At 54.1% G+C, this 15,848-nt stretch overlaps 1 protein-coding gene across 1 annotated transcript in view; it reads left to right on the forward strand.

Moving 5' to 3' along the window:
• MYH9 (myosin heavy chain 9) overlaps positions 1 to 15,848 on the forward strand; it is a 92,677-nt gene that overhangs the window by 42,519 nt on the left and 34,310 nt on the right. The window contains exons 4-10 of the mRNA XM_004418094.3: positions 6,891 to 6,918; positions 7,712 to 7,805; positions 12,118 to 12,210; positions 12,742 to 12,805; positions 13,377 to 13,475; positions 13,901 to 14,044; positions 14,890 to 14,985. Coding sequence (XP_004418151.1) covers positions 6,891 to 6,918; positions 7,712 to 7,805; positions 12,118 to 12,210; positions 12,742 to 12,805; positions 13,377 to 13,475; positions 13,901 to 14,044; positions 14,890 to 14,985 — 618 coding nt within the window. The remainder of the gene's footprint in view (positions 1 to 6,890; positions 6,919 to 7,711; positions 7,806 to 12,117; positions 12,211 to 12,741; positions 12,806 to 13,376; positions 13,476 to 13,900; positions 14,045 to 14,889; positions 14,986 to 15,848) is intronic.

The raw sequence follows: 15,848 nt of genomic DNA on the forward strand, positions 1-15,848 counted from the left end.
CAGGAGGCTGCTTTGTCGTGCCCCCCAGAAGGAAAGCCCAGCCCCTGGAATGAGGCTGCTTAATTATAGTGTGTCATGCCCGTCAGTCTCATTTCTGTAAAATGTTCTTTCTAGAAGAGGAATCTGTGGTTAACAATCCTTTTCAAGGATTCAGCTCGAGGCTTGCTTTTTTGTTTTATTTTTAATCCAAGCCAGAGGGCCCCACTATGCTTTGCTCCAGGCTGGCTGCAAGTGGGAGATAAGAAAGAAGTGCACTCTTGGAACCAGAAACTTTGGGGGTGGTTGAAAGCCTGGCCCAGTGTCTCTGTTACGGCCCCCCCCCAAAACAGACAGCAAGAACGCACCTGCAGAATCCCTAATGGCTGAGCCGCTTTGTGCTTTTAACGTCCCTGGACATGTTCCTCTCGCTGCCTGGTGAACACTGCCTGCCAGCCCGTTTATCCGGTTCTCTCAACTTCTGACTCAGACTCCAGTAGAGCCGTGTTCCAGTATGTCAGGGCTGAACATTGGTGCATTTGGAGAAAAAGCTTGCTTTCCTTCCCCTGCCCGATTTCTGGAATTAAGCTATCAGGTGAGAACAAAGCTAATTCCCTAAAACTAAAGAGAGATAAGAGAGCTGAACGTCTGCAGGCCTAAAAGTCAGGATTCCGTAAGTGGCTTCTGTAAAATTCCTTTCGTCTTGACCAAGGCTGTTGGCCCAGTGTTGACCTTTGCAACAAACTCCGAGGACCCGTGGTGTTCTTCTGGCAGACAGACAGTGCCGATTGGGGCTCAAGATGTCATTCCAACCGGGCTTTGTGACTCTTGATGAAGAGCTTGTTGCTCCAACGTGAGCTAGTCCCCAAACACAATAGGGCAGAGGTCTAAGCTGAAAGCCAAGGACAGAAGCCGTGCTCCAGGGGCAAATTCTGGCCTAAAAGTCGCCAACACACCGTTCATTTCATTTGATTGCCCCTTCTCCAACGTGACTGGGGCCACTGGCTTCTTTAGGAAGCGTCTTCCTGTGCCATTACTGTTCATCTCCTAGCACTGATGTTCCGACAAACTTGGTATTCTCCAAGTTTGACGGAACTCATCAATGCATCATTTTGCAAAGCCCATTGTCCTTTGTAGGACGGTTTGTGCTCCTTCTTGGAGCCAAGTTTGTCCTAAGCTTTGCCTGGCAGTGTCCGTCTCATTCCGTGTGTGTCCCCTCTTGTCCTTCCTTCTTGTCCTCCCCTTTCTCCCTCCCTGAGAGCCCAGCTCTCTGCAGATCTGTGATCCGTGGCTTAGTCCTCTCTGTACGGGACTCAGCCAGGGCCCCTCCTGCCTGTCTTTCCCTTTCCCCGAGGAGAATATTGTTCGAGAGCAAGGAAGAAGTGACCTCGGGGTGGCAGGTTATTCCCAGCGTCCTGGTGGCATTTGCTGTGGGTCATCAGTGTTCACATGTGGCTTTTGAATTTCCCTCCGCCCTGATAAGCCTGTGAGAGCTGCCTCAGCAGCAGCCCCACGTGGAGAACATTCTCGCTCCCAGCCCCGCCGTGGGAAAGGTGGATGAACAGCCAGCGCTGGTTTCTGGCAGGTTTGCCTGCATGCTGGGAGCTCACCTGTGCGAGCTGCCAGGTGCATTTTGGCCGAGAGGGCTTGTTTGGGGCCTCGCTTGTCCTCTGACATAGTGAAAGTTAAGAGCGATCCCTTGGGCTTCTTTCTAACTCTCACGGGTGCCTGGCCGGGGAGGGCTGCCTGTTGTCTGCCTTCTGTAACTGGGACTTGGGCCTCCTCAGCAGGGTTCACACCACAACCCTACCTGCGGGAATGTGTGGGTGGAGGCACTGGATCGAGTCCAACTGACTTCTGGCTTGAATTGCTGCTGATTGAGCATCTCCTTGGTCTGGGTCTACCTCTGTGCCTTGGAGAGAACATTGCTGATGACCACATTGTGCGCTTGGGAGCCACTGGTGGGGCCTGCCTTGTCGCTGGCTGACTGCCAGGCAGGCTGCCAGAGGCTCCATGACACAAGGCCCTTGAGGCTCGGTGATCTGCAGCCTCAGCTAACACGAAGCATTATTTTGCACCTGCTTTTTCTCACCTCTGCTTCCCAAGCGCTTGTAACCCAAGCTCATGAATTGGGCTGGCTTTGGAGAAAGTAACAGGCAGCTTGCCAGACCGTGTGACACTTTATGAGTGTGGATGGCCCTTTCTCTGCAGCACTGAGGCAGGACTACTGGTGGTGCAAAGTGGCCTCCCCTGTAGGAGCTCTCCATGGGGGAGAAATAGGCATCCAGAGGCCTGGGTTCTTGGCTCAGCTTGTGTGACTTTGATGAAGTCATTGGGTTTCTCAGAACTCGGTGTCCTGACCTCTAGACAGAGATGGTGGAACCAGATGCTCTCTAGGGCCTTCCCAGCCCCGAGGTTCTGAGCTTGAACCCACAGGTCTCTCCATGTTTTGTATGTGGTGAAATACTTTGCATTTTGGCCCATCGAGACCCACCAGAAGGTCTTGGGAGAAGTAACTCTGGGGTCTAGGAGTTTGCCCCAGACAGCCTGAGGCTTTCCATCCCAGGCATCGTGGAGCCAGGCTTCACACAGTGAGCAGCCCAGGGGTCTGCTCTGCAGTTTTCATAAAAGGCAGACCCCTTGGTAGTGGAAAGTTGCAGGCCCATTTGTCACGGGTCATCTCGTTGGTCTCTCCCCAAGCAGGCGTTTCGCCCAACCTGAGCTGCTCTTGGCCCATACCCCATCTCAGTTCTCAAGAAACCTGGTCGACCTGAAGCCTGGTGCCATGGGCAGGGTGCTCTTCCAGGTGTACCCCAGAGAGCATAGCTCTGCGGACCTTAGGGAGACATTATCTTGTGAGCAGGCGATGAGTCAGTCCTGGGCAGCAGCCGTTGGTGAACCAGGTCCGTTCTCTTCCTCCTGTACTTCCTTTCGGGGCTGATGTCACTGCTGTGTGAGCCTCGTAGCCTTTTATGGACAAGAATCGACAGCTCCTCTCGTAGAGGAAGTGAGCGGTAAGGCCCCCAGCATAAGTCTGTACGCGGGGTGAATACCTGCAGTCAGGTTTCCCCTCTGCCCACCTGAGCCTGGATCATCTGAGCTCGCTGGAGACACCTGTCCAGTTGGACATCCGCATCAGCTCCGAAAGGCCTTGGGGCATGTGGGGTTAAAATAAAATCAGAAGAAAGAATGGCCTCATCACTCAATATGTAACTTAAAACCTTTCTTGCTGTTCCGAGGATGGCGTGCAGTGGAGAGCTGGGGAGGTGCAGAGGGCGCGGGGTTGTGGAGGACAGCGTTTCTGAGCACCTGTGCTGGACCGCGGGCTGCAGGCACCCACTTCGTTCAGTCGTCAGAGTGGCCCTGCTGGTCAGGCCCAGCCTCTGGTTCCCGAGAGGTCAAGGGGCCAGGCATCCCGAGGGGGAGTGCAGTGCGGAGACAGGAGCCCAGGGATCTGGAGCACGCAGCCTTCTCTCCGCCGCTGCTCCACACACCTGGACCAGTGGTTGTTAAGGTGTGCTTGGAGGAACCCTGTCTCCACTGTGCAGGCAGCTGAGGTTTTTATCTCCTGTTCTTCATACTGGGGATTTGGGAGGGTTTTATCTGAGGGAAAGCTGCTGCTGCTTTTAAGAGTCAAAAACCACTGCAGGGAGATTCCTAATCCTGTCTCCACCCCAACCCCGCTGAGTTAGGGGCAGGCAGGAGGGGTTAGGGGCTATGTCAGACTAGGCTTCATCTCGCGGGGAGCCTGTTTCCCAGAACAGGGCTGTCTCTGGTGGGTACACTCCCCTGGTCTGGGCCATAGGGTTCCTGTGTGTCTTTCTGTCTCCTCTGGTGTGGAGGAAGGAAGGGCGTTTTCAAATAAACCTTCAGTCCATATGGGCCCAAATAAGGACTTGAGCCAAAACAAACAGAGTGGGCCAGGCTCTTGAGCATCCAGGTCTCATGAGATGACCGTGTGGGAAGGGCTTATGGAGTGAGTGTTAAGGAGGGTCCTCACCGGGATGCACCGGGGGTCTGCCAGAGTAAACTGAGTCAGTCAGAGAGCCAACTGGTTGCTGAGTGTTCTAACCATCCCACTGCCCAGAAGAGCTGCTTCTGAGCTCAGGAACAAACCAAAACTGCTGTGAGGAGCTTGTGCAAAACAACGACAGTGCCTGCGGAGAGATCTTTCCCAATGTCAGGGGCCACAGTGTCATTCACTGCAGCCAGGCGGATGTGGGATGCCAGGTGGTGGGGACAGGAGTTGAGGAAATAAGAAAGGGCTCCCATCAGTTTTCCTCTGCAAAAGCTTTTGTCCAAATAAATGTTCTGGCAAAGTGAATTAGAGCCTTTAAAGTGTAAAATGAAGTATCAGAGTGTTTCCTTTTAGGCTGTGTCGACGGTGGTAACTTGCCTTTAGGGGTAACTCGGCTTCGGGAATTGGAAGTGAAAGGTCAGAGGAGAGGAAGAGCTGGGGATGGTGGGGTGCATGGAGGTTATACAATGAGTCTGGGTCTGGAATTTTGGAATTTGGAGTGTGTATTTGGCTGTGTGTACACAGGCGTGTGTATGTACATGTGCCTGTGTCCATAAGTGACTGTGTGCATGCCTCTGTGTCTCTGTGTGTACATACCCATGTGCATGTGTATCCATGTGCAGCTGGGTCCTCATCCCTGTGTGTACGTGTGTGTCTCTGTACCCGTGTGCCTGTGTGTGCGTGCCCACACGTGTGTTTGGGACCTCTGCTTCCTGTTGTTCAGCAGTTCAGCGTCTGACTCCTCCTCACACAATTAGAGGAATTCCAGCCATCCCAGGGCCCGGGCCTGGACAGCCCTGGGAAAACGGTTCCTTCTGGAAGGGATGGGAATGTTTCCTTTTATGGTAGCGTGGGCCTGCTGCTGCCTCCCGACCTGCCAGCATGCGCAGGTACCATCTTGCCCGCTTGTGGAGCAGTGACTAAACATGCTGCGGCTGGGGCCGCCCCGGGAGGGGCAGTGGGGGAGGCCAGGGCCGGGATTGCAGCGGGGTTTGTTCCAGACCCTTATCGGTCCCCGCACCGTTCTTAGGGGGCAGGCGATGGAAACTGCCGTGTCTTCCCAGCCTCCAGTCCCCGCTGCCTCCTTCCCTCTGCCTTCCTGACTGTCGTACGGAGGCTCTGCTATCAGCCTTAGTCCTTGCCACACGACCTCGAAGACCTCTGTTTTGGGAAAAGTTGAGACAAGGGAGCTAGGTTGGGGCCACTCTGGGCGGTTCCACGGTAGTGAGCGGGGTGTGGGTGTGTTGGTGTGAGTGGCTGAGCTCTCTCCGTGCTCCACACTGCTGGTATTTCTTAGGGGCTTGGAGGGAGGGGGCAGAGGGGGCAGGGGCAGCTCCATCTGTGTTGGGTGTGAGGTTTAATTTTGCTTCTTTCTGTCTGGGCTCCCTCTTTCCCTCCTGAGTGACCCGCAGACGGGGGAAGACACGGTAGTCATTGCCCAGCCCCATGTGCTGCTGAGGTCAGGCATGCTGGAGGTTCACCCCGCGAAGAGGCCGGTGTCTAGCTCTGTGGTGTGTGTTGGTGTTGAACGGCTAGATCGCCTCCTGAGGCCATCCACGTGGGAAGCCATGAGTCACTCTCCTGGGGCTCCTGGCCCGGCAATGGGGCCACTGAGTGTGTCCTTCCAGGTCACCAATGTCAGTTTCCATCCAGTACCAATACTACTAACTAGTACTCCTCTACTACTCCTCAACTAGTACTCCCACTGCCCTGACAATGCCACTACCACCCAGTCGCGGTGACTTCATCATGGGGAAGTCAACAGACAGCAGCCATTTGTGCAGTTCATTCTCTTTGCAGGGTACCACACTGAGTCTGTTTCATGTGTTATTTCTGTTTTTCAAACAAATCCTACCAGGAAGTTGTAGCACATTTACTTTATGGATAAGGAAACTGAGACTTGGCAATTAAATACCTCACTGCAGCTCAAATATTAGTGTAACTTGGTCCTGGATTCAGGCTGATTTGACTTCAAGGGGGTGGGGGTGGTAGATGAAGGGGGGTGAAAAGGAAAAAAATTAGTGTATTTTCAGCCTCTGCATAAAAGAGGTCACCTAGCGCTGAACCGGATCAGCCCAAAGGTCTTAAAGCTTTTCCTTCACAGAGCTCGGGGGGATAGTTGGCAATTTCCTGACGCCCAGGCCTAGAGACCCAAGTTGTCACAGAAACTGGTCAGAAGCTGTGATTCTGATGAGTTTCTGTTCTTTCCAAGCTGCATCTAAGCTGACATTAGTGAGCATTTTCCACGTGCCAGACACCACACTGGTGCTTTCATGAATGTTATCTACACGTACACTATTATCCCCCATCACAGGAGGAGGCTGGGGCTCCAGGAAGGCTGTGCACGTGGCTGAGGTCTCACACGCCTCGTGGCCGAGGCAGCGTCTTACCCCAGGGCTGTCCGTCGCAAAGCCAGCCTGTCCACCCCGCCCCTCACCTAGCCTCTTAACCCGTGCTCCTTACTTAAATGGGGACAGTATTTAAGATACCTGCCTTGGACCTTACTTCTAACAGCCTCAACCCCCAGGTACAAACATATGGGACAGGCCCCACCTTAGTGCTTGGTGTAGGGTAGACTCCTGGGAGCTTTCCATAGATCGCTTTCTCATAGTGGGAGAGACCTAACTGTTTCTGGTGTCATAGGGGCGGGGCGGGTATGGAGGGTGGGCAGTCTGTGCTCCTGGAGGAGGGAGCAGCTGCCCTGTGGCCCTGCCACCTAGGAATGTCCCTCCTCCGAGGGAGGCATAGGGTCAGTGTGTGTCAGCCGGCGTGGAGAGCTCCCCGGCAGGGCAGCGTTGGAGGCTTTGTGCTGCTGGGAAATGGGCAGTTCTTCAGAAGCCGGAGGGGGAGGCTTTCGTATCTGGTGGAAGTTAACCCGATGTCTCCTTTGTTTCAGACCGAGAGGACCAGTCCATATTGTGCACGTAAGTGTCTCGATGTGGGTGGTGGGACCTTGTGTCACCCCTGATCTGTTCTTCTCTTGGGGACTCCCCCCAAAACCGAGGTTGCGTTCCATGCCCAATTCAAGCCCCGGACCTTCCCCAAGGGACAGGTCTTAAGGTAATATGTTTGTTGCTCAATGGTCCCACGGCACGATGAGCTTTATTTCAGGCCAAAGATTTAATCGCCTTCCTCAAGGGAGCGGGTAGGCAGTGGGGTGGGGTTTATAGCAGAGAGGAAGAGCAAGAGTCTTCTCAACACAGTGCAGTTGGGAACTGATTGGTCCTTCTGGAACATTCCTTCTGGCTCTGAGCAGTGGCTTTCTTTACCTGGATTGAAGTAGACACTGGGGCTTCTCCTCTCATCCTCTGAACTTAACAAGGAGATAAATAAATTCCATTGCCGAGGGAGTTAATGGTACAGAACATTCCTTCAAGTGAAGTTTCGAAGGAACATGTATCAGTGCCTTTGACCTCTGAGTCAACAGCTGCCTAAAACTGGTTCCTCAGACATTTGGATGCAAACGCTGCCAAGTGACCAGAGCAGGCAGTGGATATAAGTTTACTTTTGTCAGGCCCCTGGAGGGCCCTGGGAAATGGCCTGAGCGAGGATTCCAGAACTTAGCATACATTTGCCTGTCCCCTTTTCCGCCACTAGCTGTTGGGTCCCTCCTTGGTGCCCAACAGAATGGTAGGCCGTAGAGTGTGCAGTGGAAGGGGACAGACCTCAAGGATTTGGCCACCTCTCCCCTGAGAACGTCCTTGGCTCTCTTGGCAGGGGTGAGTCCGGAGCTGGCAAGACGGAGAACACCAAGAAAGTCATTCAGTATCTGGCTCACGTGGCCTCCTCACACAAGAGCAAGAAAGACCAGGTGAGTGCAGGCCTTCCTACCCATGGAAGCACCTGGTCTTCCTGAGGAAGAGAGTTAATGATTCATGGTTCGGCTTAAAATGAGAGTGTTTTGGGGAATGGAGCAGAGGCTGGGCTCACTTCCATTGAGGCTGCAGCTTGGCCGTTTTGGGAGTGGGTCCGGTGGTAGCCAGCCCAACCATTTCTCCCTTGGCCTCCTACCTTTCTGATTTGCTTTGGAAACTGGAGACCACCGGGGTCTGTGTAGAGCGCTCCTGGTGTTTGCCGCTAATTGCTGTGTGGCCTCCTCCTCTGATGTCAGAAGAGAGATTCCAAAACTTGGTTCTCAAGATGATGGAGACTTGAAGGATTTCGTGCAGGCCGTCGAATCCCTGCTTCTTTTCCCTACTGTTGAAATGCCTCTGGGTGGACAGCCCCTCGGCGAAGGGAGAAAGGGCAGTTGGAAAGTCGTCTCACTTCCCTTTTTCTCCCCTCTCCCCTTGATGGACTGTGGTCGAGCGCAGCCGTGTCCTCGCTAGGTGAGCTGCACGTCCACTGCACGTTCTGCACCAGGAATGCGTGTTCTGCCCATCGTGTGCCCTTGAATCGTGTATTTTTTTCCGAGCAGCTTTTCACTCCACACCATTGTCACTTTCTGCAGCTTAGAACTCTTCTCGCAGGCTCAGCTCACTGACTGTCTTGGGAGGAGGGGCTGGGTGTGACACACAGTGATCTCTCGTGCACTCTGAAATGACAGCTCCCGCAGAATGGGTACGGCCTCATCGCCTGGCTGTTCTCAGAATCTCCGGTCATGCCCAGAATCTCCCACAAGCGTGACAGCTCTAACGCCCTGTGCAGAAGCCTGAGCAAGGCACAGTGGAATGGAATCTGCTTTCCCGGAGCCCCACGTGCTCAGTGTTCCAGACCAGATGGAGATGGCCGGTCCCATCACCTGCCACCACTGTGCCAGTCAGAAGTGATGCCCGGAAGGCCCCACATTGGCCTTTCCCAGAGTTGGGGGTGACCGGTCTTAAGCATGCCCGTGTGGTACTCTCTCTTTCTCTCAAGCACACACTCTTAAACTTCCCTGTGAAATCTCAGTGTCCTGTGGTGTCCCCCTAAGCCACCAGGGGGATCTGTGCCTTACTGGGGAGCTGTGTGCAGCGTATGTAAGTAAGTAGTGGTGTGTGTCTCTCTGCATGCAGACCTGGGGTGTGTCCTGCAGAATGTCCTAATGAGTACAGTCTTCTGGAATCGAACCAAAAGTAACTTTTCGTGTGCCAGACTTCTCAAGACATTCTGAGTCTTTTTCCGTGGGGTGTCAGGAGTTATATTTAGAATAAAATTTCTTTTGCTCACTCTCTCCACCCCCCATTTTCCATTCTTTTTAGGAGGCCTATTTTAAAAACAGGGCTGTGAGGTTAGGAGTTCTCTGGCTGTGGTTTTCCATCTCTGAATTTGCAGTAAAATCCATTTCCCAACTATTTATTGAATACCTAGTAGGCGCCTGGATCTCGGAAGGGTGACCTCGGAGTCCCTGCCCTGGAGGACGGGAGGCAGGACCTCAGTGACAGAGCAGGAATGTAGACCAATGTGCCTTACATCTGGGGCTCCAGCTGCAGAGGGGCAGCCCGGGGCACTCGGAGAAGGTGGCACGTGGGGCGTGATAAGTGGGAGCAAGCTTCTCACCTCCTCTTTCTCTGGCTGTGGTGTGTGATGGGCACCCTGTCCCTAACTGCATCCAACCAGAGCGATTGGTTTAGTTTACTGCTCAGGCCCTCAGTTGCAAAGGCCGTTGACCGGGTTGGTTGGTTTCCTTGCCTGAAGCTGTACAGTGACTTTCCACACACGGCTGGGGCTCGAGACGCACATGAACTTGGTTTGCATCTCTCGTACTCTGAGGCCTGTTGTGGCACACTCTGGGAGAGAGTGAGAGAGTGGGACAATGACCCCACTGCTCCTCCCAAGACCACCCCTGGGACATCCCAGACCTCACTTTGCTGTGGGAGGGCCAGGCTTTGGCCAGGCCTGCAGGTTGGCAAAGCAGAGCTTTGGTGACAGGCCTTCCCAGATAGACTCATAGTCTGAGCAGTGACCTTTCACCCCTCCTCCTCTTCTTCCCTCTGTTTTCTTTTCTTTTTTTTTTGCTGAGGAGGATTGGCATTGAGCTAACATCTGTGCCCATCTTCCTCTATTTTGTATGTGGGACGCCGCCGCAGCATGGCTTGATGAGCAGTGCGTAGGTCCATGCCCGGGATCTGAACCTGCGAACCCGGGGCTGCCGAAGTGGAGCACACGAACTTAACCACTATGCCACCAGGCTGGCCCCCTCCCTCTGTTTTTTATGTACTGGTTGGAGCACCCTGGCAGAAACACCGGCCAGTGAAGCCCTTCAGAAACCAGATGGGTAATTCCAAATCTTATGAGCATACGCTGCCTATAGTACCTCATAATTTCATAGAATGCAAATTTCATTGAAAAATAAAAGTCTCTCCTGGGCCCAATTAGACATCAATAAAGAAAAACCCATAGGTTAGCTATCACCATTGTCAGCAGGGAGCTCCCAATTTGGCCTGGCGGTCCCACGTTCCACAGCAACAGCGTGTGGTTCCAAAACAGAGGCCTGAGCTTTGCCTCCAAGCCGGGGCGGGTGGCGGGCTCTGGTGGGGGCCACGCTCCCGTCTGTCTGCAGGAACGGGGACGGGAGTGGCTCGGCCAGCCTGGCAGCCCAGCCTGTGCTTTGAGAGGAACATTCTAGTGGGTGGGGAGCAGCGCCGTCCAAGTCTGGCTCTGCGGGCTGGCTTGGCTGACTTCCCAGGCCCGCCCGAGCCCCGGGATGGCAGCCCTGGTCTGTGACCGCTGGTGCCAAGCACACTGTAGAGAGTGCTCTGGGGTTTGATCCCTGCCCCTTGACCTGGCTCTGCTGACCCTCCTTCACTTATCTGTGTGGTCTGAGAACAGAAGACTTCCCAACCCTGGGAGGAGTCCTGGTCAAGGATGGCCATCAGAGAAGCAGGGTCTGCTGGGCCGCTTCCGGTCTCTGGTGGGCTTCCAGCCCTGGCTCGACTAGACCCCAGGGCATCCTCGGTGCTCTGGAGACAGGCTCGTCTTCTCAGGTGTTCCTGCAAGGCTGCAGTTCACGAGTCTCCTGGGAGCTTCTGCTGCCACCAGTTTTCCTTTTCATCACTCTCCAGCAGCCTTTATTCCTGTAAAATCCTGGCTTGACTCCAGCCTTGCTAATAAATACAAAACCCTGCCTGGCCCTTGTGTGATGTTCTTTCCCCCAAGAGGGTACCCAGGTATTAAGGTGAATGAGATCAGTATTTTCCTCAGCCAGTATCAGTTGTTACCTGGCCGGCTGGGAGTGGGCTGGGAGGGTGATGGCTGCTTCCAGAGTTGATCTCACCTGACAGGTTGGAGCCCTAGGTGGAGCAGGGTGGGAGATAGAGCAGTGATTGACAGCTGGTAGACAGAATTTGAATTTGAATACTTGCTAGCTGGCAGCTGGATGACCTCAGGCACATCATTCCCCGTCCCTCAACCTCAGTTTTGTCTTCTGTGAAATGGGGCTACTCTGTTTTGCCCACCCTGGGTATCATGAGGGTCCATAAAAAGGCATAAGGCTGTGTTTTGTCAACCACAAAGCATCATGAGACCACAAGTAGGGTTTGTTGGTGTTATCAATAAACAGTTTAGGCCCAAAGTGGGCCTTGTTGATCCCATGATCAGATACCTGACGTGCTGGGAGCAGGGTTCGGGGGTGGGGGCAGATCGGGGGACCAGCAAGGAAAATGCAGTGTTGATTAGGACATGGAGGAGATGAGCTGGTGTCTTTTGTGGATCCGGTTCCCTTTCTGCTTATCTTATGAAAAGGAAAGAAAAATTGGGTGGGGATTGGAGGCAAAGAGGGCAGAAGGAGGCTACTGTCCCTGGGAGGGAGACTGTCCCAGGGAAGGAATGGTGTCGTCGCATCTCTTCTTGGTTCCTGTGCTTCCTTCCAACCCTGTGTCCTCCAGGGTTGATCTGGACTGTTGTACCAGGTTCCCAGAGCTGGGGGAGCTGTCTGCTTTCCTTTTCTAGGGCTGCTGGTCAGTCAGTCCTTGGAAGTAAGTTTAAACCAATCAAGGTTTCCAGAGGCCTGGTGGGAAGGTTGCTTTTAAGTGACACAGGGACCAGGCCGAGGCTGGCGTGGCTGGAGCCCATCCTGAAGCCTCCGTTCCTGGCATGTTGGGCGTGTAGTCACGGCGCTGCCACCATCCCCTCTGCCTGGCGGAGCAGGCTTGGCAGCCCCAGCCACTGCCTGTCCTTCACTGCACCTCTGGGTTCCTTTCCAGGGTGAGCTGGAGCGGCAGCTGCTGCAGGCCAACCCCATCCTGGAGGCCTTCGGGAATGCCAAGACCGTGAAAAACGACAACTCCTCACGATTTGTGAGTAGCAGCCACCGTGACCCAGCTCGCGGGGCTGAGGCTCCTACCCGCAGCTCTGGCACATATCGCCTTCCACCTGGGTGTTCGCGCTGCAGAAGTGAGGGAGCTTCAGGCTTGGTGCTTCCCGGGCTGTTGTGTGGAGTCGGCTGGTTGTACTCCAGTCTCTGCACACCTGCATAAGTAGCTTCCTCAACCTAGGTGGCCAGCGAGGGAATGGGGAGTTACCTCAGGGTCGCCCTGATGGTCCTGTTGTTAGAACGCAGGGCCAGATCAAGCAGTGAGGAGCACTTCCAGATCACTGCTTCCCTCCTTTCCTTCTGTGGAGGCGCTTGGGTGCCACTGGAGCTGGTCCTGGCTCCAGGCTTTTAGTGGTGTGGCACTTCTGAGTCCTGAGTGCCCATGCCATGCAGGGTGCGGGGCCCTGGCTACCGACAGGGGCACAGTCTGGTGGTTTTCTACCCCCCAGGCTGTACCAGCTGGAGGTGGGGGCTGGAGGATGGGGCCTCTGATCTCTTCGTTGTCTTTCCCTAGGGCAAATTCATTCGCATCAACTTTGATGTCAATGGCTACATCGTTGGGGCCAATATTGAGACTTGTATCCTTGTGGTTAATTGTACCAAGAGTCTGGATCTGGAGGGGAGGGAAGTGACCTTGTTGGAGAAGAAGCTGCTTCCTGATTCCTGTAGTTTCCCGTTTATGGGCCTGTTAGGGCACCTCATCTGTGGCACCGGGAAGAGTACCAGGATAAGCTCATGGAAAACCCAACTCAGAGCTAGGTTTTCCTTTACTGGCAGGATACGGTTCTGCTTGGAATGGGATAGAACTACTGAAGACCATCCAGTGTGATTCCCAGAGGGCTGGAATTGGGGTGGCTGCTACTCCATTTCTCCCCACACCCGTGTTATAGCTTATGCTGGAGAGAGTGTTCTCGTCTCCATTCTCATGAGAAGGGGGCCCCTTAAATAGACGAGGCCCCCAAGTGTGGGAGCTGCTGCTTGGATGAGCTATACCCTATGAAGGACAGAGCCAAGGGAGTTTGCTTTTGTTTTATTTTGCCATTTTGTGCTGTTCTTTCTGCCTGGGGGAGTTCAGTTCCTTTTGATGGGGATGGGGAGAGTGGAGGGCTGCCCCCGTCCAGCTTGCACAGTTCCTCAATGTTTGCAAAGATCTTCTGGAGAAATCCCGTGCCATCCGCCAGGCCAAGGAGGAGCGCACCTTCCACATCTTCTACTATCTCCTGTCCGGGGCTGGGGAGCACCTGAAGAGTGAGTGATGGGCCCCCAGCCTGATGCGGGGGCTGCCCACCACCGGGGCTCCTGTGCCCTCGGGCCACACGCTCCAGTTGGGAAATGAAAACTCTGGCCTTGGGTTGGGAAGGAGAAGTGAGAATGAGTTCTGTTGTCCGGCCATCCTGAGGACTTGGCCTTCTGTTTCTGACCACGCCAGGGAAGGGCCAGGGCGGGTTGCATGTCTAGCTGTGGGTGTTGGGGCCCTGAGGCTCTCATGGGCTCTGTGCGTGTCAGTCTCACATGCTGAGGAGAGTCAGCATCCCTGGCTACTCCGCAGTTTCCGGGGTATCTCAGGGCTTTGAGGGGCTTCCCAGTCTCCCAAACCTTTGAGGCCACAGTGTGGACGGGAGCCTCCGCTTTCAACACCTCACTGAGCTGCCTCTGCCCTCCACCCCTTACAGCTGATCTCCTGTTGGAGCCGTACAACAAATACCGCTTCCTGTCCAATGGGCACGTCACCATCCCTGGGCAGCAGGACAAGGACATGTTCCAGGAGACCATGGAGGCCATGAGGATTATGGGCATCCCAGAAGAGGAGCAAATGGGTACAGGGCTGGCCCTCCTGTGGGTGAGGGAGGGGAGGCGGGAGACTGGCCACCACGCCCTTGGGGCATTGGGGCAGCTGATGGGCCTGGGGAGAGCTTGCTGTTGGCTCTGACTCTTAGGGAGTCCTAAGTGTGTGGGAAATGGTAACTGAGATTTGAGTTCAGGGTTATTTGTTCACGGTGGTAGCACAGGCATTTACGCAGAGGGAAACAAAGGACAGGTGCCTAACTGCCCAGGGTCCAGGTCCACTGCTACAGTCCTTGCCATTTGCTGAAAGGGGAACATTCCACTTTGTCTCGGCTGAGTGTGTAAGGGGCTGGAGCTGTGTTCTTTGCATTGGTGAAGCCCAGAATGAGTAGCAGAGTGGAACATGCCTGTGTCTTCTCGTTTCCCTAGAGGAAGGATGAAGAGGGCTTTGAGGCTTTATTAGAATGATTGGAGAATGAGGAGAGTACGTTAGGCTTGGAGTCTCCTTTGCTCAGCCACAGACAATATGTAAATGAACGAACATGGCTGTGTTCCAATAAAACTTGATAAAAACAGACAGTGGGTCCCTAGCCTAGAGATGTGTCCTTGGTCCAGATTTAGAAGCGTTGAGAGTGTTAACAGAGCTCATATCTAAGCATAGGGCTGCCCAAGCTGCAGTCAGCCAGAGGACCTGGGGATAGAGCCATACTGGCAGGGAGGCAGTGAGCCCTCCAGGGTGTCTGGGCCCACCACATGGATTAGACGTGGCCTGGTACCCCAGTGCCCCCGCTTGGCCTTTGGGGGAGTGACTGCCCCCACTCAGGGACTTATTCCAACCCCTGCCTGGTCCTGAGCTGCCTTTGATCGCATCCCGAAGGCCTGCTGCGGGTCATCTCGGGGGTTCTTCAGCTCGGCAACATCGTCTTCAAGAAGGAGCGCAACACCGACCAGGCCTCCATGCCCGACAACACAGGTAACACCCGTGGTCCTCTCCCTCGAAATACGGGGCAGGTGCCTGGGCTTGGATTGGCTCAGGAGAGAGAGTCTTGTAGAAATTCCAGACATTCCTCTCTTTTTCATTTTATGTGTGTTCGTGGCGGGCTGTTGCTCTATATTATTTTGTAAAATATACATGAACATCCTACTGCTTCTTTACAGAGTAAGCCTTACAATGAGTTAGAAAACCACATGATCATGTGGACCAGGGTTTCCCTTATTTGTTCCTGAGACCAAACCAGTTGTCTCAGTTAGTAAAACAATGGTTTCTGCTGTCGCTCCAGCTCCATGCATGCCTTGCCCATGAATGCATTAGGACCGTGACACACTGACGTCACTGCATCTGCCTTGGCCACTGCTATTCCCTTGGGTCACTGCAAATGACCTCTTTTAAGTTAGCCTTAATGTGCCCTTCTTAGGGGCTTTTGAAAAAATTTAACTCATGGATGTGTGGATTATAAAAGATATTCATTCTTGTGGGATCTGTGCTGTTCTGTCCCCTAGCACTGGGATGGGGCTGTCTGTTCTCAGTCCTTTTTGTGGCCTGGACCCGTTTTCACACTCAGGATGTGGCCAAGGGTGTGCAGAGGAACCGATACTGGGCCCCTAGTTAGGACTTGTGCCTTCCTGCCACTTGTGGCCGGAGGAGGTGAAGGCTGCCACGCCCACTGGCCTGCACATGGCCGTTGGATCTAAGGAGAGAGCTGGGTATTTTCTGCCCTGCTGAAGAAGGGCCCAGAGTCCGTTGTCCTGGTAATGATTGCTCAGTTACCACAACTTTCTTCCTCCGCTCCCAGGTTGAGCAGAGGGACTTGTTCTCTTGGGTTTAATTAAAACTTT

This window comes from Ceratotherium simum, chromosome 25 (genome assembly GCF_057802395.1).
Source record: "Ceratotherium simum simum isolate JZ-2026a chromosome 25, ASM5780239v1, whole genome shotgun sequence".
In the NCBI taxonomy this organism is placed as follows: domain Eukaryota; kingdom Metazoa; phylum Chordata; class Mammalia; order Perissodactyla; family Rhinocerotidae; genus Ceratotherium; species Ceratotherium simum.